This window comes from Hippocampus bargibanti, linkage group LG01 (assembly GCF_051943395.1).
Source record: "Hippocampus bargibanti isolate YZ-2025 linkage group LG01, ASM5194339v1, whole genome shotgun sequence".
NCBI lineage: Eukaryota > Metazoa > Chordata > Actinopteri > Syngnathiformes > Syngnathidae > Hippocampus > Hippocampus bargibanti.
This window is the reverse complement of record NC_142734.1, coordinates 18,185,121-18,207,466: the sequence shown is the minus strand read 5'-3', so window position 1 is coordinate 18,207,466 and position 22,346 is coordinate 18,185,121. Positions and strand designations below refer to the sequence as shown.

The following is a 22,346-nucleotide window of genomic DNA, read 5'->3' as shown; positions in this document are numbered from 1 at the left end:
GATTGAGCATGCACATTCCACACAGGAAATAACACTCGCACAGATAATGTACTAGTGAACTCACAATCTGAGCAGCAAAGACGACAGCACCACAGAAAGGGATGAAGTGGCCATTGCAGCTGAACCCATCCAGGGTTGGAGCACCAGACCAGCAGGCATAAACATGCCTGCAAGTGGGCAGACGAAAGGGCTGAATAGACAAAGCTTCCAGAACAGAGTACAATGCTATCTTGACTGAGAAAATTGTTTGCATTTCAAATCAATCTTCCACATTCACCTTTTTTTACCCCTCATATTATGTTGGAAAAAAACATCACATTGATTATACTGTGGGTCATCTGTAAAAATCCACACAAAACAGTCAAATAATTGGTGACATCAGCAAGACCTGTTTCTGAGATGTTATAAACATACTTGAAAAGAGAGACAACATATTTTATATCTCATTGGGATATTTTAGAACAGTTTTGAAGAAAGGAAAAGGAAAAGATATCCAATTCTTTCGTCAACACTGAAATGGGTCAAATTGACCCCTTCATATAATATGAGGGTTAAATAGGAAAATACCACTTGTCATCTTTATACTGTTTAAACATTTAATAATAACAACAAGAGTATGTCAACAAATTCAAATAGGACCTATATGCAGTTTAATTTGCGGGATTAAAAACATACTTCTTGATTCTGCCTCCCTCACCCAATGACGTGACTCGACTTGAGGTCACTATTATGAAATAGTCAGTTTTTAAAATTGTGAATGTGCAGCGAGTTTGAATGTTTTCGCATGTGTTTCCACGAGACACCGGTTTCTTCCCACATTCCAAAAATATGGACGGCAAATTACTTTGAACAATCTAAATTGTCTTAGAAGTGTGGCTCTGCTATTGGCTGGTACCCCACCTTTACCCGAAAGATATCTGGCATCTGATTCACTCACCGACACCATCACAGACTACATTAACTTTTGTGAACAAAACACCGGACCCACCAGGACTGTGTGGTGTTTTTCCAACAATAAACCATGGATTAATCCCGGCATGAAAGCCCCCCTGAAGGAAAAGAAAAGGGCTTTTGTGTCGGGCAACACAGAGGAACCGTGCAGTCTTTAGGAGTGACCCCTGAACACCAAAGACAAGGCCGTGCAGATCCAACTGCGGAGGAAGATCAGAGAGGGGAAGAAGGCCTACAGGATGAAAATGGAGGAGCAGCTGCAAGCCAGCAATGTCGCTGGTGTCTGGAAGGGCCTGAAAAAAATCTCAGGCCACAAAAGCCCAGTGACATTGAACGAAAAAGACAAGGACTGGGCAAATGAACTCAACCGCTTTTTTAATCGGGTTGACAAGACGCCTGTCGGCCCTAGCCCACTGTCAACTCCACCTGTAGCTGCAACTGCACCAACTCTCACTTTGGCCTTACCCTCCCTGCCGCCTCTCATGACCAGCTTCCCGCAACCAACAACTGCCCTCCCAACCGTTGCCACACCCTCAGCCGCCACTCTGCCTCCTGGTGCCTGCCTGTCTGTCACAACTGCGCAGGTGAGGAACCAACTGAGGAGGATGGAAGTGAGGAAGGCAGCAGGTCCAGATGACATCAGTTCCGACTCCTCAAGACCTGCTCCGACCAGCTGTGTGTCATTGTCCAGCACTTGTTCAACCTGAGCCTGAACCTGGGCAGAGTTCCACAGCTGTGGAAAACGTCATGCCTGGTCCCAGTTCCCAAGATTGCCAAAGAAGCTCAACAGCTACAGACCAGTGGAGCTGACGTATCACCTGATGAAGACGCTGGAGAGACTCGTCCTCGCCCACCTGCGACCGCTGGCAAACTCATCGCTCAACCCGCTACAGTTTGCCTACCAGCCCAGCATCGGTGTGGAGGATGCCATCATCTACCTCCTCCACTCGGCGTTGCTGCACCTGGAGAATGCTGGGAGCACGGTGAGGATCACGTTCTTCGATTTCTCCAGTGCCTTCAACACCATCCAGCCAAATCTACTGGGGGACAAACTGCGGCATGCCGGAGTCGACCATCACCTCACATTCTGGATTACAGATTACCTCACAAACAGGCCACAATACGTGAGGGTAAAGAACTGTTAGTCGGACAGGCTTCTCTGCAGCACCGGAACGCCACAGGGGACAGTCCTGGCTCCATTCCTGTTCACCCTCTACACCTCGGACTTCAACTACAACACCCCAACCTGCCACCTTCAGAAGTTCTCTGACGACTCAGCTATTGTCGGCCTCATTACAGAGGGAGACGATAGGGAGTACAGGGGACTGACAAAGGACTTTGTGGACTGGTGCCAGCAGAATCACCTCCAGATCAACACCGGGAAAACCAAGGAGCTAGTAGTGGATTTCTGCAGGAAACAATCATCACCTGCACCGTTGAACATCCAGAGTTCGGTCATTGAGAGGGTGACCTACTACAAGTACCTGGGTGTTACTCTCAACAATAAACTGGACTGGACTACAAACACGGATGCCCTAATCAAAAAGGGACAGAGTCGCCTATTCCTACTCAGGAAACTGAGGTCTTTTGGTGTTCAGGGGTCACTCCTAAAGACTTTCTATGACTCTGTGGTGGCTTCAGCCATCCACTATGGAATTGTCTGCTGGTCAGGCAGCATCACCACCCGGGACAGGAAAAGACTGGAGCCAAGAGGGCAGCTCTGTCCTGGGCTGCTCGCTGGACAATCTGGAGGAGGTGGGCAACAGACAGACGCTAGCTAAACAAAAAGCTATGATGGACAGCCCCTCCCACTCACTCCTGCCCACCCTGACAGCACTGGGTAGCTCCTTCAGCCAGAGACTATTAAGCCCGCGCTGCAATAAGGAGATGTACTGCCGCTCGTTCCTACCGACTGCTGTCAGGCTTTGCAATTCTCAGTGATCACATGTGAAAAGAAAAACTGGACACTTAAATATGGGTTGATGCAATATATCAATATGCCTTTCTTGCACTACGTACAGTTTTTTTATGAAACGGTTTTGCACATTTACATTTGCACAGTACACAGTTGACATTTTTATTTTGTTATGCTTAGAATATCTTGTTTTCTATCCTTTCACCCCCCCCCCCACCCCATCCCCTTTCAAATTGCTGCTGTGGACTGCAAATTTCCCCATTGTGGGACGAATAAAGGTTTTCTGATTCTGATTCTGAGATTCCAGCATCCCCCGCGACCCATGTGAGGATAAGCAGATTGGAAAATAGATAGATGGATGGATGAATATATGAGCAACATTGTAAAACGTGATCTAAGTGCACTGCATTTACCATACTGGTCAAATTAAATTTGTCATTTGTGGGGGAAAAACCAGCTACTGGCATGAACCCAAACAGCAGCTTAAGAGCCTGAGCTCTCGTTCCCCATGAACCAAAGAACCACTGAAGAATAATGTGAGGTTTATGTCAGAGCTCACCAGCAGCAATCGGAATTCCGACAAGATTGTAGATAACGGCAAAAAAAAAGTTTATCCGTATCCTCTGCACAGTCCTCTTGGACAGCTCAATACTGGCCACGACATCCATGAGGTCATTCTGCAGAACAAACACAATCATCTGTAAGCGACATCATCGTGTGGGAACAAATACTTCACACTGGACGTGACCCACTCTGATGAGAACGATATCTGCTGCTTCGATAGCCACATCAGTGCCCGTACCAATGGCGATGCCGACATCGGCACGTGCAAGGGCGGGCGAATCGTTGACGCCGTCCCCCACCATGGCCACTCGCAAGCCTTGTTCCTGGAGCTCTTGCACTTTGGCCACCTTGTGTGAGGGCAGAACCTCCGCAAAAACCTTCCTGATTCCTACCTGTGACCGACAAACGCAGGTGAATGTGAAAGGACGTGGGGGTGAAACTCTCACTACTTTTTACGTTCCTCTTCGAACAGTCACCTGTGTCGCGATGGCTGTCGCTGTGCGTCTGTTGTCCCCCGTTATCATGACCACCTGGATCCCCATGCTTTTGAGTGTGTGCACCGTCAAGGCTGACTCTGCTTTTACTGTGTCTGCAATGGCGATCATGGCGCAGAGTACGCCTGCATAGAGCACCTTATGATCGAGTGCAGCAAGCCGTCATAACAACAACTGTCTTATTAATAATAATAATAATAATAATAATAATAATAATAATAATAATAATAATAATAATAATAATTTTAATTTCAAGCGCCTTTCAAAACACCCAAGGACACTTTACAATAAAAACAATGAAACAAAGCACATAACAATAAAACCATAAGTAAAATGATAAATAATAAAATAGCAGATTGAACTAGACGTTGAAAGCAATTTTAAACAGATGGATTGTGAGGTGGCACTTGAAAATAGGGAGGGAGTCAATATTACGGATGTTGGGTGGAAGTGAATTCCAGAGTTTGGGAGCACAGCGGCTGAAAGCTCTGCATCCCATTGTGGTGAGACGGGCAGAAGGCACATATAGGTGAAGGGAGGATAAGGATCTGAGGGACAGACAGGGAACGGAGATTTGAAGCAGGTCAGAAAGACAGGGAGGGGCAAGGTTATGGATGGCTTTGAATGTAAACAGAAGTATTTTGAATTCGATTTGATGTTTAACAGGGAGCCAGTGGAGCTGCAGGAGGACAGGGGTGATGTGGTGATAGGAGGGGGTTCTAGTGATGATCCGGGCTGAAGAATTTTGGACGAGTTGGAGTTTATCGAGAAATTTCTGATTGACACCGAAGAGAAGTGAGTTACAATAATCGATGCGGGAGGTGACGAGACTGTGGATAAGGATAGCAGCGGAGTGAGGGGTGAGCGAGGGATGGAGACAGTTAATATTACGGAGGTGGAAATAAGCAGACAGAGTTATGTTATTTATATGAGAGTGAAAAGATAGTGAGCTATCGAGGATGACACCCAGGCTCTTGACCTGAAGGGAGAGGGACACGGTAGAACTGTGAATGGTGAGAAAGAAAGTGTTAGTTTTGTGTAGGGTGGATTTGGTACCGACAAGGAGAACTTCAGTTTTTTTCACCGTTAAGCTTGAGAAAGTTATGGTAAAGCCAGGATCTAATTTCTGAGAGGCAAAGTGAGAGAGATGAAGGTGGAAGAAAGGCGTCAGGTTTGCTGGAGAGGTAGAGTTGGGTGTCATCGGCAAAGCAGTGAAAGTGAATGCCAAACTTACGGAAAATATTGCCAAGAGGAAGTAGGTAGATAATAAAGAGAAGGGGCCCCAGGACAGACCCTTGAGGCACACCAGAGGACACAGGAGAGGACCGTGAGGTGAACGAGTTGAGTTGGATAAATTGTGAGCGATTAGAGAGATAGGAGTGAAACCAGCAAAGTGGGGTGTGCGTCTTCTTCCTTTGCTCACCATCTATCGCCACCAAAATAGACGTTTGCCCCTTTGCCTCGTGACTCGACATGGCGGCATCCACGTCCGCTCCTACATGGTGGCCATTCCTCTTCATCCACTCTCTGTTCCCGATTAGGACAGAGTAACATAAAACCTCACCTGGATCCAAAGTAAGAAAAATGGACTATATTCAAAGTAAGCAAACATGAAGTTATGAAGTGTTAAAACAAGAATACCAAGAGAAACATCAGCTGTTGTCAGGTCACTGGACCCGGAAGTTATTTTGGCACCAAATGTTAGGGTCCTTATTCATGAAGCAGGAATCAAAAGTAAGTACAAAACGATCCTTTAATCTTTGGGACGGCCCATAATGGAACTGCCTGCACCCAGAAGTGCAGGCAGCTCGCGCGGATGGTTAGAGGCGCGAGGGGAGAAGAGGAGGGTCTAGCTCACAGGTGTTAAAGTCAAGGCCCGGGGGCCAACTCTGGCCCGCATATCATTTTATTCGGCCCGCGAAAGCAAATCAAGCATGTCAGGTGCCATGCTTATTGCTAAAGTCCTAACCAAATTTTCAAATTGTTGTATGAAAACCACAATCACAGACAGTATTCTTGATTGCAGATTTGAAAACTAGTTATTCATTCATTTGGAAACCGTAACTACAATGTGTCCCGCGAAAGAAAATGAGTTTGACACCCCTGGGAGAGCTTTTGTAAAGACCGGCAGGAGGTGACGTCATTGACCGGAAGTATAATAAAAACGGAGGTCCGAGAAAATAAAACGATGTGAAAGGAAATAAAAGATGTTTAAAATGTGTTTGTATATCGAATTGCCTGAAAAAGTAACACACCTGCATTTGGTGTCTCGGCTGCCTCAATGCCACTTTCATTTGTGGATGTCCCCGGCAACAAGAACCGTTCCTCTCTCTGCTGTGGAAGGAGGTGATCTACATTGGAAACGCGGCAGCTGATCCCGCAGCCAGGCACTGCTTGAAAGTCTTGGCAGTAACCCAGGACATCCGCTCCAAGCTCCTAAGTATCAGAACAATGACCATTAAAAACTGTAAGAAGAATGGTGGATAGAGCCCTTGATGCACCAAGCTTAAGACAGCACCTCATGTATCCATGGGCATTGTTAAATGTGCTGTTGCCTGTACAGTGATACCTCAACTCCCGAACTTGATTGGCCCCCAGAAAGTGTGTGTAAGGCGAAAAGTTCGTCTTCTGAACATTTATTTCCCATAAGAAACCATTAAAATGAGAATAATCACTTCCCAGGCCCCCATAACACATGTTTCTACTAAATAAGCCTTAAAACTACACCAAATATACCTCATTTTATGTATAATAAATGTGCTATTGTATTGTCATTAAAGAAATAAACTGTACTATATAATAAAGTCGTTTTATTTACCTTTGTGATGGTCGTTGATGTAGTTGCCTCTTGATGATATCCTGGTGAAGCTTTCTTGGCGATAATACCCTCACTCACACTGTCCCCTGCTAGCTGCTTTTCGTTAATCCAAATCAACAGAAGTTTTTCAACCTCTTCTTTTGCCTGAGACCGTTGCTTAGACAACACAGAAACACCCATAGTCACACATGCACCCTTGTTCATAAGGATGGTAGCAATGGTCGACTTAGTGCACTGGTAATGGGATGCTTTGTCACATAAACGCACACCTTGTTCTTGACTTTTGATAATCTCCTTCTTCTGCTCGATCGTAATTTTCTTTTGTGTCTTCTTCGCCTTAACACTAGCCTGTGGTGGGGTCTTTTACAATCCCATAATAGCAAAAGTACTATTCACGATAACAAACCATGTCCGGACTCATAGAAAGGGGATGACGAAAACTGGTCCGCCGGCCACCATGGCGCTGTTCGACCGTGGGGTTTGGTGTTCATCCGCCGAAAACTAGTCCGCCACACGGTGCCACGGTTCACCGTGTGGTTTGGTTCGTCCGCCGAAAACTAGTTCGTTAGCCGACACTATATGCTCGCGAATTTAATGTTTGTGAGGCGAAAAGTTCGTGAGCTGAAGCGTTCGTTCATATGGTTCGTAGGTATCACTGTATTCATAAAATTGACTTCACTTGTCTTGAGAAAGCCGAGACAGAATTGGAAAAGTCACCTCTTTGCAATGCGTGGAAACCGCGACGCCAAGTGGGTGCTCACTGCTGGCCTCTGCTGTTCCCACTATTGCCAGAACCTTTCTCAGAGGCATGCGGGCCATCTCCCATAGCACCAACACGCGCGTCACCTGGGGCACCCCGTGAGTGATGGTCCCGGTTTTATCGAATATCACCACATTGGTCTGAAGAGAGAGTGAGAGGCAGGTGGGCATCCTCTTGTGACATCTGAATTGAGTGCAGCTAAGGACGGATGTATTTTGCCTTGTGGGCCATCTCCAGGGGCTCGCCTCCTTTGATCAGGATCCCATTCTGCGCTCCCACCCCAGTGCCCACCATTACTGCCGTCGGAGTCGCTAGCCCCAGGGAACAAGGGCACGCAATAGAGAGAACAGTGATGGATGCCTGGAAGGCAAACCGAATGACGACTTCTGCCTTGGATATGTTGGTGTTATAACCCTGTAAAGAACATAGCATGATGCTGCTGTTTTGACTGCACGTGAATTGAGGTGACAAAAGTACAAGAACACTGTACCTACTACATTGAATTACAGACCCTCGTGTAAAAAAAAAACATAGATTTAGGAAGGTACTGACTTGTTTAAAAAACTAAAACAATGAATATGAGGGCAGGCACACCTACCGGAAAGTTCTCCTTTACAATGTCAAAATTGACAAAGCCTACAGCTAACCACGCCACCAGAGTTAGCAGAGAGACCAGGATGATAAAGGGAACAAAATATCCACTGAGTCGGTCAGCAAACTGCTGGATGGGAGCCTGCGGGAAGCCAACCGTGGTCCGTGAGTGAGCGGCATGGGGTGTGACACACATTTTACTCAGTCGACTTAAGAATGAGGCAGTCACGGAAGTTTGATTGCAAATTGTGTTCATTATGTCTGTCTGTATATATAGTATCAATACACTATTTCAGAGATTGTCTGAGAGAATTAGGCTAGTGCTTGTTGCAGGCCATAAGATGCCGTGCAAGTACATGTAGTTACTATTTCTTCTTCTCCGGCAAGAACAGTATTTGTCTGTCTCTCAGTATCAGTCACTCTCGCCTGACTGCCTAAGATTACATAACAGTCTTGGAATTGTTTTTTATTTAGTTTGTGGCTCAGACAACTTGCCATTGCGAGCTGATATGAAATATGGGTACTTACAAATGCATATTGACTAACCTTGGATGTTTGGGCTTCCTCCACCAGTTTGACAATTTGTGACAGCGTTGTGTCTTCGCCGACATGGGTGGCCTCCACAAGAAGAGCACCGTGAGCATTGATGGAGCCGGCAATCACTGGGCTGCCCACCTTCTTACTAACAGGCATAGGTTCACCTAATGGAGGTTCGAAAGAAAGATGGACTCTCAGTAAATTCTAATTATATTGAAATCTTATTATTGGGCCTCGACAATATTTATGCTGTGACAAGGGAAAAATCTGAATGTGTCCATCTATACATTTTTTATACAGATTGTCCTTTTAGGCATGCGAGATGAAACAGATGATACAAATAGATCCAATGGAGAGTGTGTAAAACAAACAAAAAAACAAAAAACAAACTCAATAAACATTTACATTTATTTATATTAACTCAATCACTGCCATTCCCAAATGTGTTCAAATTTAGTTTTTTCATGCAATGTGTGCTGATAAAGCGCTGGTCAGACCTCTGGCAGCATTTGCCTTTTGTACAGCTGCCCACATTTCAACCTCAGATAAGTCCAGACACATATAACTTAGGAATTAAATATTTTTTTCTGAAGAAAGAAAATAGTCTAAGGTTTTTTTACGCTGCATTGAATGTTTATGTAGTCGAAAACTCAATATTCTGCAATTTGTGTGAAAATGACAAAAATCATGGCACAGGAGTGGACACATTTTTGCACATCGTCTGGCAATGGCATGAGTTAAACAACAAATTACCTGTGATCAAGGACTCGTCTGCCATCGAGCTTCCTTCCATCACCTTGCCATCTACGGGGAACTTCCCTCCTGGTGTCACCTTCACAATATCACCACGTTGCACCAGCTCCACCAGCACTTGCTCCTCACTGAAAGACAGAAAAGCCAAAGAACATATTCAAGCTGAGTTTCATTTTGTTAGTTGGAAACTTGAAGTCATTGATTATAGAACCTGAGAATGGAGTGGTCAGGTCCCAAGGTGACCACAGTGGCATCGGTAGCTTGCAGTGACATTAATTTGACCAAGGCAGTTGATGTTTTGCTCTTATTTTGAAGAAATAACAAGTGTGTTATTGAGCTGTACATCAATAACAGAAGATCAATGAATGAACACAAAATGGACACTTTATTCAACATTTAGTTTAAAAAATGTGTTTTTATATTATCTACATTAATGAAGTTTCCATGACGAGCAGATTGGTTGAAAGGAATTAAAGAGTTCTATGTTCTGTTGACAGCGTGTCTGTGTGTCCATTTTGTACCTTGGCAAGATGCTCCAGCCATCGGCCCAGTGCAATGAACACAAAGAGCATGGGTGGCGTGTCAAAAAATGTGATAGGACTCTGACTGGCTCGTTCTGCCATGGCCACGACGAGCACTACACAAGAGTAGACGTAAGCGATAGAGGTGGCCAGCACAATTAGGACATCCATGTTGGCTGTGCCGTGTTTCAAGGAGCGATACGCCTGGATGTAGAAGTATCGGCCTCCCAAGATCTGGTGGAAAAAGGGGGCCCGGAAAAAGATGTTGGTTTGAATACAGTATTGACCACGAACCTTTTTTATACACTAATTACCACCACTTTCAAGCCAAAAGTATCACCATAATGACCAATATTAACTAATTCACTGCCAGACGGGCAAAAATGCGTCCACTCCAGTGCCAGGGTTTTTGTCATTTTTACTCAAATTCCAGGGCCGACAAAATATTGACTTTAAGGACTACATAAATGTTCAATGACTAAGAAACCTTAGACTCAGAATCAGAAAACCTTTTTTCATCCCACAATGGAGAAATTTGCAGTCCACAGCAGCAATTTGAGAGGGGATGGGGTGGGGGGGTGAAAGGATAGAAAACAAGATATTCTAAACATAACAAAATCAAAATGTCAACTGTATACTGTGCAAATGTAAATGTGCAAAACCGTTTCATAAAAAACGTTTCATAAGAAACTACAAGACTAACTGTGTAACTGTGCAAGACTCTCTTCTATCATGAGAAAAAAAGAGTTAATTGTGTGAGAGGGTGCATGTCCAAAATACAACGCAATACATACATATTGGTTTAAATAGCGATTTAGCAACAGCTGAAGCTGTAACAAAGCGCGAACATGGAAAAAGGTTGAATGTTTCCTCCTCGTGGAAGGGAAGAAAACATTGCAAGAGGTCTGACCAGCGCTGTATCGGCACCGACCCTACCAACCTCCTGCAAGAAAAAAACAAAACCCGAACAAATTTGGGGATGGCGCTCCACATCATATTTTCAATTCCCGAATAAATTTGGGAATGGCAGTGAATAAGTTAAAAGAAAATAGTGTAGCTTGCTGTCATATTTATTAAAAAAAAAGGTTTAATTCTGAAAAAGTATGATAATTGGAAACCGTTGGAGCATTATGCCCAGTTTGAACATTAAAACTGCACTTAATTATCTGTGAATGAATGAATTAATTGTAATTCCGCTTAAATGTGTTGCATTTAAGAAAGAAAAATACAAGTAGTTAAGCGCAACCGTATTAAATTTAAATGTCCGATACAGCCGAAGAGCCCTGATATACTCAACAGGACACTTTTAAAATGTTTAAGTATCAAAGGAGTCCAAGATGGCGCCCGAGTAGGCAGCCGTCAGCAAGTGCTCTGATGAGCCTTGCTTTTTTTGTTGTTTTTGTCTTGTTTTTGTGTTTTCTTTTGTCACTTTGTGTTGTTGTGCGTCGTGTGGAATGGATACAGATTGTTTTTCAGCATTTTTGACCACGACATTCATCAAGGAGGAGACTGTGCTGAGCGGTTGCGCCTTTTCGGCAGCATGAATATGCCAGTACTGTTTTTGAAAGGGAGGAATGCCGGTGCCATTCGACTGTCATTGCTGGACAGCTCTGGGGCCATTGTGTTTTTTTGCGCCTGTAATGGGCAGCATCTTCACAGCCCCGCTTTGTTCAGTGGAAGGTCGGTGCTGTTGGACAGTCTGCGGCTGGATGGATACATGGCTTGAGGAGCCCGCGATAAGAAGGAAGGAGTGTCAGCGCAGAGCGCAGATGCCTATATGGAACTGTCGCGGGATGGAATTGAAGCTGATTTATGGGGGACAGGCGATGGGAGACGATCTCTTTTCGTCAATGGATGCTACAGGTGCGCGTTTGCTTTCAACATTTAGCTTGTAGTCGACGTGCACATTCCACCATGATGTCCCTGATCCACTGGTGAAGAGACGCTTTGGTTCTCTCCTCTTTCATCTGGAACTGCTTTATGTAACAAAGAGGGTACAGAAAGTGCTTAAGAATGAATGTTTCTCTGTGTCTTTGTGTTGTCATGTTATTTGTTATTTATTTATTTTTTTGTCCTTTTGACTTCAAGACGGCGCCGCGAGAGTGGCTGCCTTTCCAGCAGCTCCTATGTTTTGGTTTTCTACTTTCATTTCTTTCATAACTTTGCTGCTGTGAAATGTAAATTTCTCCACTGCGAGACTAATAAAGGCAAATCCAATCCAATCCAATCCAAACTGAAAGCCATTCAAACAAGTCAGTCGGCCTACACAAGAAGTAGGATTTAGTTTCAAAAAAGGTTGCTGACTCCTGCACGAGAGCAAGCCTTCATACTTTTGGTGGTTTCAAAATGACTGAATTGTGAACCTTTGTGGAATACCTGGACAGGTGTGCACAGGAGGAAGAACGTCAGATTTAGGATGGAGAGGCCAGGCAGCAGGTTTTGCTCCTCTGGCATGGCCCCTCCGTGCTGCCGGTGTTGACTGTCCATCACCATCATGTAGATCATGAGCCCCATAACAGGCAGACCAAACACCAGGCTGAGCAGGAAAGAGGTCTTCCATCTGTCAAAAAGAAAATTAAGGAACATATTACTTTGGCATTTGAATGCACGCAATACATTTACCAGGGCTGCAAGGTCATTCGATACTTGCTGTTGAATCTCTTCTGTGTGGTCAAAGTTGCTTTTGTAGCTTTCCTTCTTCAGTGTGGCCTCAAAGCCGAGGTTCTTAAAGGGAGAAACCAACCTTAAGATATTGTCAACTGAAACGGAATGCCTCTTTTTTACCTGAATGATGTTGATTATATCTCGAGCTCCCAGCACATCTGGGTCAAACTGGATGGTTGCTGTTTTGGTTGCCAACGCAACCGAGGCGCCAATGATACCTTCGGTTATGCTGAGTTTAGACTCAATATTGTGGGTACTAGATGCACACGTCATCCCCATTATCTGGAGGTGAAGTAAAGCAAAGTTAACTCTTCCAAAGTGTTTTTATTTGTTATTGCTATTTATTTATTTATTTTTTTGACTTTGTGGATGTTGGTGATGTCAACTGTTATTAGATTTCTGGCAACAGTTTAGAAATATATTTTTGATACATTTAATTTTTTTTTTTTTTTTAACCCCACGGGCTTGTCACTATTCAAAAACTCAAGAACGATAGAGGAATTTACACGTCAAAATATCTAAGGATTTCCCGATTTAAAAAATAACCACAATAACAATTAAAAAAAACCCAAAAACCAAAATGAATAATAATAATGACAAGAACAAAAATGGCACGCATTATTTTCTTTGCACTTGTTAGTGAAAATAATACATTTCTCCACTGTGAGACTAATAAAGGCATATCCAATCCAATCCAATCCAATCCAAATTGGAAATACACTGAATTGCACTAGTTGCTCATAAATTACAATATTACTTCAGATATGTTTCTAGTTATTAGTGTTTTAAATCAACTCACAGAGAGATTGAGTTTCCCATGAGTGACTGTGTTGTCCTCAATAGTCTTGGCGCCAAACCCCAAGTCCTCTACAAGATGAGCTACAGCAGGAGCGTCTATCACATCAGGGTCATATTTCACCTCCGCTTTACCCGCCATCAATGACACCAAAACAGAGATGATCCCTGGAGGTCAAATATCAGACATATGACCTGTGCTAGTGAAAGTATAAAACGTGACATTTGAACGATAATCAATTACAATAACATGTCCAAACTAGCGTGTTGCACCATAAAGTGCCACCAAATGGATAGCTGGTGAAAATAATATTTGCCACCGAATTCTTTGACTTCTGTGACATCACAGCTCTGAAAATAGCCAAAATGGAACTGTATAGTGCCACTTAGCAGTTTTTTTAACGACGATACTAGTGCAGCGTGTTCTACCGGAAACAAATTCCTTGTGTGTTCTACATACTTGGCAATAAAGATGATTCTGATTCTGATGATTCTGATTCTGATTCTGATACCCGGAGAGGACACCAAGAAGCTAATCACAGATGTCACATTTTGAATTGGATTTAGGGACTGCTGTCAAACAACCAATCACTTTTGTAATGACAGTCGCACAATATAAAAATGTTGGTTCTACGAGTCGCAGAAACACTTTTTTTTTATCGTTGGTCTCTGACCTTTTTGTGCATTTCATGTGCGGTCAGCATTTTTATACTTCTACTTCTATCTTAATAACAGAAATACGCCTTCAATATCTCAAGACTGTATTTGGGAAAATATCAATGTGACATTTGCATCCCTAGTAACTACCCCACTCTATTAAAAAGCCCTAACTACCTCAAACATGCTCTTTTCAACAACATAGGATATCTATTCTCCCCATTATGTGTGGACATTGTCATTGAAAGACGAACACCATGTCAAGATCAAACACTGTGCAATTGCTACACAAAACACATTGCATTCCAAAATCTGCTCGGTTCACAGTACTTCATTCACTTTGGACAAGCGCCTGCCAGCTACTGCACAACCCACCTTGATGTTTAAGCAGGTTCCTCTCAATATTGGCCACACAAGAGGCGCAGGTCATTCCCTTCACGCTGATGAAACATTTTTTCTCTTTTGTGCCGGTCTGTTGGTGTGCAGACGTTGATTGGCATGCAGCGCCGCTGCTAAATTCAGTTTCACAAGGCCAGTCCAACAGGTCAGAGAGTTCAAGGCCAACGGTCCCTTCTTGAGTCTGGACTGGTTCTGATAAGCATAAAGACAGACATGAAAAAAAGCCCAATGAACAGGGAGTTCTTTATTGTCACATTTACAAGTTGACCAGCATTCATGTTTTATCTTACTTATGAATGCCAGATTGTGGGAAGATATAAAGCTGTGCTGGGCCTCACCATTGTTAATTTCACTCTTTGGCAAGCTGCTGCTGACGTTAATCCTCAAAGAAAGACATTCGGAAGAGCCCTTCATGTATCAATGGAGAGGGTGCATGGGTGCTTGGTTTCTATGGTAGCCAGTGCGAGGCGAACGCAGGTGACCTACCCTGACATTCAGTGCATTCTGTCTTGCCTTGTCTTTTCAAAATACTGTATAGTATCACACTAAAACGTTGTGCTTGGGTTTTCCTATGGCACATTTGATCATCAGCGCCACCATATATACTCTCTCTCTCTCTCTCTCTCTCTCTCTCTCTCTCTCTCTCTCTCTCTCTCTCTCTCTCTCTCTATATATATATATATATATATATATATATATATATATATATATATATATATATATATATATATATATATATATATATATATATATATATATATACAGTAAAGTCTCGTTATATCGATATTCAAGGGAGTCCGAAAAAATATCGATATAACCGGGATAATCGATATATCCGACCCTGTTTGCATGTAATTTTCTCCGTGCGTGCATAGAAATAATATCGATATAACCGGGACTATCGATATATCCGATATCGATATAACGAGACTTTACTATATATATATATATATATATATATATATATATATATATATATATATATATATATATATATATATATATATCACAGATAAAACATTCCAATGTTCTCAAAATCTTTTGTTTTAACACACACAAAAATGAATTAAATGAATAAATGGAAAAATGAATAAGAAATAAATTAACCAGTAATAAATAAATAAAATAATTATAATCATGAGGCAGATACAGACGACTGAAAAAAACACAGGAAAACTAATTATTTTAATAAAGTTTCAAATGTCTGTAGTCACAGTTCTTTAACTTTTAACTTTCTTAACATAAATAAAATATTGAACATGAACTGTCCTAAACATGGCTTCTCTTGCCTACTTCCTGCTGCTAGAGACCTGGCAGCACTTCTTTTCACAGAGCCTAGCCACATTTGGCTTGAGGGAGGGGGCTTATTAAAGTTCAAGGTGGAGAAGAGCTTCTCACATAAGTATGTGCTCCCAAAAAGACACATGGTCCGCTTGAACATTCGGGAAAGTTCAGAGAAGCTGGGGGTTAACTCTCTCAAATATTGCCCAAGCTTGTTTGCTTCTCCATTCACATCCCTAAACTTCGCTTTGAGTGCAGAGTTGCACTGTAGGTCACAGAGCTCCATTTGGAACACAGGAGGGGCATCTTGCACATCAAAAGAGAATGGGTCCGCAAACATTTGAAATGTGGCTTTGTGCGTCTTGAAGTCAGCAAATCCGTGATCAAATTCCCTCTGTAGCTCCAAAATGGTGGTTTGTTCAGCTCCACACACAGGTTTCATTCATATCAATCATGCGGGCCGCAAAAACATTAATCTTTCATATCAAGGTGGGCCACAAAATATTCTTACGGTGGCCGCAGTTGGCCCGCGGGCCGCGAGTTTGTGACCCTTGATATATATGCATATATATACATTATATACACACACATTATATATATAAATTTAATATATATGTATATATACATATTATATACAGTAAAGTCTTGTTATATCGGTATCGGTTATATCGATAGTACCGCTTATTACGATATTATTTTCATTTCCCTTGCACATTTCTAGTCTTTTTATGTATAATTAGTACCGTTTAGTACGATACCCGGTTGTTACGATAATCCGGTTATTACGGTGCTCCTTTTCATCCCCCGCCGACCATTTTTGTTGTTTACATCGATATATCCGTCGCGCCATTGGTCAACTTGGTCACGTGTCTTGTTACGTGAGCCGCCATCGGTCGCGCCATTGGTCGACTTGGTCACATGAGCCGCCATCGGTCGCGCTATTGGTCGACTTGGCCGTGTGACTTTGTCACGTGACACGCCATCGGTCGCGCCATTGGTCAACTTGGTCACGTGTCTTGGTTACGTGTCACGCCATCAGTCGTGCCATTGGTCGACTTGGTCAGGTGACTTGGTTACGTGCCCAGCACCCGTGTAGCAGAGCCATTTTCATTTTCAGACGCTAGCTCGTGTGTAGCAGACGAGATTGTACTGTATATGAATGCAATCGTTTTTTGCAATAATGTTTCTTGTTTTGTCTGCTGAAGCGCGATGATTTTGAAAATTATTAACATTCTATACCGTGTATTAAAGGACAGCCGATGTCACTTTTTATTCAAATGCAAATAAAAATGACTTCACGCCAAGACGTCTTGCATTGCTTGTGAATCCAAACAATGGCTTCAGATTCGGATAATATGCTTTCTTGTTACACATCCAGTTATGAATATGTTTCAAATACACTGTAGTTCTGAATACTAAGTAGAGACGAGCGGTGACGTCATTGATGACGTCAGTTCCTCACCAGCCATGAACCTCACCGCACGTCACTGATATATATATATATATATATATATATATATATATATATATATATATATATATATATATATATATATATATATATATATATATATATATATATATATATATATATACAGTAAAGTCTCGTTATATCGATATCCAAGGGAGTCCGAAAAAATATCGATATAACCGGGACTATCGATATATCCGATCCTGCGCCGAACTGCATTAAACAAAAGCCGCCAAAAGAGGGCAGCCAAGCGCCATATAAGAAACGGAGCTGGCCATTAGCTCCCTTTTTTGTTCCCCCAATGTTGCCTCAAAATGGCACATATAATTCTTTAATGATTGTAAACATGTATGCTTTAATCTTCAGAACTACAGTGTATTTGAAACATATTAATAACTGGATGTGTAACAAGAAAGCATATTATCCGAATCTGAAGCCATTGTTTGGATTCACAAGCAATGCAAGACGTCTTGGCGTGAAGTCATTTTTATTTGCATTTGAATAAAAAGTGACATCGGCTGTCCTTTAATACACAGTATGGAATGTTAATAATTTTCAAAATCATCGCGCTTCAGCAGACAAAACAAGAAACATTGTTGCAAAAAACGATTGCATTCATATACAGTACAGTGGGCATGTACATAACACAACAGGGAAACTGCAACGCTTACATCTTACTGTATTATGTATACCATTTAAAAAAGTCATCAATCTTCTTCTGCTTCCCATTTTTACTTTTTAACACAAACACTTCAATCTCGTCTGCTACACACGAGCTAGGTCTGAAAATGAAAATGGCTCTGCTACACGGGTGCTGGGCACGTAACCAAGTCACCTGACCAAGTCGACCAATGGCGCGACTGATGGCGTGACACGTAACCAAGACACGTGACCAAGTTGACCAATGGCGCGACCGATGGCGTGTCACGTGACAAAGTCACACGGCCAAGTCGACCAATAGCGCGACCGATGGCGGCTCATGTGACCAAGTCGACCAATGGCGCGACCGATGGCGGCTCACGTAACAAGACACGTGACCAAGTTGACCAATGGCGCGACGGATATATCGATATAAACAACAAAAATGGCCGCCGGGGGATGAAAAGGAGCACCGTAATAACCGGATTATCATAATAACCGGGTATCGTACTAAACGGTACTAATTATACATAAAAAGACAAGAAATGTGCAAGGGAAATGAAAATAGTATCGTAATAAGCGGTACTATCGATATAACGAGACTTTACTGTATTTCTTGCGACTCCTCGGCTGCAGATTAATAGAATTAGTGAGAGCAAGCTACAGGAAACAGCAAGTTAAGTGCAACCATCCAGTCATTTTTTCGTGTTGCTTGGCCTTATTTTCAGAATGGAGGATTGTATTTCTAAATTCAAAGTCTAAACTGGACTTTCAATTGAAGCAGGAGATAATAATCAAAGGAAGACCAACACCGGACTGTATCGCTCACAAACGGTGAGGGATGAATGTAAATCTCCTGGACAGCTTCTGAGCTTTTTGGCCAAGAAGGATCTCATTGAAACTATTCCTGAAGCAACAAAGTTGATCCAGCTCGTGCTCACTATTCCAGCTACTACAGTATCAGTGGAGCGGTCATTCTCAGCACTGAAAAGACTGAAAACATACAGTCGGAACAGGACTGATCAAGGACGACTTTCAGCACTGGCAGTGATCTCCATTGAGACAGAGAGACTTGGACTTCATTCATAAGTAAAGGTAACATGATAATAATGTTTTAATAATTTTTTTCTATGCTAGTTTGTGTACAGTAGATAAAGAATGCTGACATGACATTTTAAACAAAACACATTAACTGTTGCCAATCAAATGGTGAATAAGCTACTCTGTGGAGTTCATATGTTTGTAAATCTGACTGTGATGACGTCAGTGCCTCACCAGCCATGCCACCGCACTGATATATATATATATATATATATATATATATATATATATATATATATATATATACACACACACACACACACACACACACACACACACACACACAGTGGTACCTCGGTTCTTGAACGCCTCACAGTTCGAACAAATCGGAGTTCGAACAAAATATTCGATATATTCTTGCTTCGTAGTTCGAACACCAATCGGTGTTCGAACGCCAATACGACGCGTGAGTGCGTACGCGAGTGTGGGGTGCTGAGCGGCGTACCGCTCTCTCCGTGACCAACTGTTGTCGCTTGCGGACGTGCTGCGTTTTGCTCTAGCATTTAATATAGGTGTACGAAGAGTTTTAGCCCTAATCATGCTTCCAAAGAAAGTAAGTGCTGCTAAAAGTGACAAAAGAAAAGTAGTGCGTACAACTATTGCATTTAAGAAAGAAATAATCGTAAAATAAGAAGGAGGTGTGCGAGTGGCTGATCTGGCGAGGGAATACAGCATGGCGAAATCTACGATCAGTACGATATTGAAGAATAAGGAGGCTGTGAAATCTAGTGATGTGGCTGTGGGAGTGAGAGCAAGTGTCATTGGATATTTTAAGAGAAAAGAACATCCTGTAGCCAAGTCATCCGTAGCTGTCACGTTCCGAGCGAGAGTGACGGCAGCTGACTTGTCGGAACGTAGTGGAATGTTTGGCATCCCAAAGCAGGCGGCAGAGACGTATACTAGCCAAGCAGGATGTTTATTCACAAATAAAAGAAAACACAGTGAGTAAGAAGGGAGGGGGTGATCCGACCCACTTACTACGGCAAAAAGCAAATGGCACACGAGGGTGCAAAATTACGCAATCCCGGAAGATGACATAAATTTCCGGGACGCAAGGAAAATACATTGGACCGGATACACTCGCGCATCGAAGGAAGAGTCCAGGTACGGTGGCGAGTCGACTCAATCATCCGGCATTGGCGAGGTGATCGCGAACTGTATAAATGCCCCTTGTCCGTGATTAGAGAATTGACAGCAGGTGGAGAGCGGCCGGGAGAGGCAATTTTGGGAAACGAGTTCTCGCTGCTGGTCAGCCAACCCTCCCATTCAACTCAGAGGGCCACTTTAAATACATGATTCACGCGCAAGGTTTCATTAAACTTGCGTCTTCCTCTGCATATATATTCTCTGCCTCACTCTTACCTTTGTTGCTCGAGCACCCCATGGCGGCCGTCATAAAAAAAATGCATAAATTGACCGCACCATTGCATAAACCGCAGGGTTGAAAGCTTGTGACAAAAGCCGTGGCTTATAGTCCGGAAATGACGGTATATGGTTCAGTTTATCAATTGCAGGGTCCCTCCAGTATTTCAAATTGAAGGTCAGTTTCAGCCAGAGTATTATGTTTGAGTCCTGAGTGAAGGTACAACATTGTCCTACCTTGGAGTGATGCGTCAAAGCCCATTTCCTCAATAGCTAGCCGAAGCTGCTTCGGTCCGGTGACGCCAGGGTCAAAGGTAATGTTTCCTTTTTTATCTTTTAGTGACACTTCTATGGAATGGACCCCCATCATCTGAGAGATCTTCCCATTTATGGTCCGCACACACGAGTTGCAGGTCATTCCTCCTATCCAGACGGTCACATTTTCTGTTACATCCCCATGCCATTGGCTGAGAGCTGCAGATGGATCATCAGCCAGTAAAGTAGCTCCAAACCCCAATTCCTCAATCTTGTCTCTCAGGTCCAGCCGTGTGATGTGAAGCGGTTGAAATACAACCAGTGCTGCACCTTGTTCGAGTGAAACCTGAACTTGTGAAACCCCCCGCAACACGGCGACACGCTGTTCAATAGACTGCACACACGATTGGCAATGCATGCCATCCACGCCGATCCACACCGCTGACTCCACATGAAAGCCCATCCTAAGCAGTTCCTGAGCGATCTCGACGACTGTGATCAGAGAGCTCGAGTAGTCCACCTTGGTCAGCCAGCTTGGAGAAACTGAGGTGACGGCCAGGACTCCGCTCAGCTTGGAGATCCTGCTCTCGACGACGGCGTGGAGCGGGTGCTCTGAGGACAGACCCAGGAGTTTAAAGGTTTCTGTCGAGGTTTGGAGTGGAGGACAGAGTTCGCTTTGGCTTCCATATTCATAGGCCAAATTGTCAAGGCCTCGCTGCAAAGATGACAAACACGCATTATTTATTCAGTCAACCCTTCTGCACTATTTACCATGAGAAGTAAAGTCGGTTTACAAACAACAGGTCTTCTACTTTAATGTGGGCCAAATGATCAACGAGAATGTATGCAAAAAAGTGTGGTTGTGCGGTGTTTGCTCCATTTAGTCGGTGAGAAGAGACTTCCAGGAGTGTTGGTATATATGGCATATGTGTTGCTTTGTATAAGCGGTAAATGATACAACTTCTGGATAGAGTTGAGGTTCTTTATTAGTACGGCTGTGTTGGTTGGAGGGAGAAGGCAATTGACATGCGTGTCTCTCGTAGGCTCTCATCAGACTGCCTTGCAGCAGCGCGCATGCCCCTTTGGTCTATAGCCAGGCATCACTAGTAGAACATGCAAATATGATTTGCTCATATCATTACATCTCCCTTTCTTAATTGAATTCTTTACTTTTAACAAATGTAATTAATTTAATTATGTCAGTAATTAGCAAATTTAAACTTGAATAAAGTCTTTCCAAAATTTGCAATAATAAATGAAACATTCATATGAAACATTCACATCATCTTTTCACCACATGATCACTAAGAAAACATGTTAAATGGTTTCAATCAGTCTCTCAGGTGGTTTCACTTTCCTTGAGGATTTTCGGATAGCATGTCTTCGATTTAGAGGGGTTATAACAGTCTCTGTTACAGTCTCTGTTACAGTCTCTGTTACAGTCTCTGTCCGTTGACTTGCTATGGTTGGTTCTTTGAGAAGATCTTGGCGGTTTCTTCTTAAAACAGCACCTTCCTCTGTCTGAAAGTTGTATGACTTTGGTTGAACCTGACGCAGAACAGTCCCTTTCTGTGACCATGTGTCTGTTTTGTCTTTGTACCGTACTTGGTCACCGGTGTGTAGTTCAGGTAAGTTCCGTGTTCCTCTGTCATGGTAGAACATTTGTTTTTGTTTCTGTTGTTCATTGATCTTCCTCACTTTCTCCCCTTTCTTTGTCTTTAGCAGGTTTTCCGGGATGGGTAAGTTGGATCTGAGCACACGTCCCATGAGTAGCTGGGCCGGGGACATACCACACTCGAGCGGCGTTGTGCGATACAC

General features: G+C 43.0%; 1 protein-coding gene across 2 annotated transcripts in view; it reads right to left on the bottom strand.

Moving 5' to 3' along the window:
* The window catches only part of atp7b (ATPase copper transporting beta), a 32,700-nt gene that overhangs the window by 2,941 nt on the left and 7,413 nt on the right, over positions 1-22,346 (bottom strand). Inside the window, exons 2-20 of one of the 2 annotated variants that reach the window (XM_089001533.1) lie at positions 20,511-21,243; positions 14,396-14,611; positions 13,368-13,531; positions 12,689-12,850; positions 12,555-12,628; positions 12,281-12,464; positions 9,905-10,138; positions 9,595-9,686; positions 9,384-9,511; positions 8,640-8,794; positions 8,101-8,235; positions 7,722-7,916; positions 7,460-7,642; positions 6,180-6,360; positions 5,348-5,488; positions 3,907-4,049; positions 3,619-3,822; positions 3,426-3,543; positions 65-167 (exon numbers count right to left, since the gene is read on the bottom strand). In XM_089001533.1, the coding sequence (XP_088857659.1) occupies positions 65-167; positions 3,426-3,543; positions 3,619-3,822; positions 3,907-4,049; positions 5,348-5,488; positions 6,180-6,360; positions 7,460-7,642; positions 7,722-7,916; positions 8,101-8,235; positions 8,640-8,794; positions 9,384-9,511; positions 9,595-9,686; positions 9,905-10,138; positions 12,281-12,464; positions 12,555-12,628; positions 12,689-12,850; positions 13,368-13,531; positions 14,396-14,611; positions 20,511-21,243 (3,545 nt within the window). Of the gene's footprint in view, positions 1-64; positions 168-3,425; positions 3,544-3,618; positions 3,823-3,906; positions 4,050-5,347; positions 5,489-6,179; positions 6,361-7,459; positions 7,643-7,721; positions 7,917-8,100; positions 8,236-8,639; positions 8,795-9,383; positions 9,512-9,594; positions 9,687-9,904; positions 10,139-12,280; positions 12,629-12,688; positions 12,851-13,367; positions 13,532-14,395; positions 14,612-20,510; positions 21,244-22,346 lie in introns of both variants that reach the window. The other variant, XM_089001525.1, reaches the window with a different exon arrangement.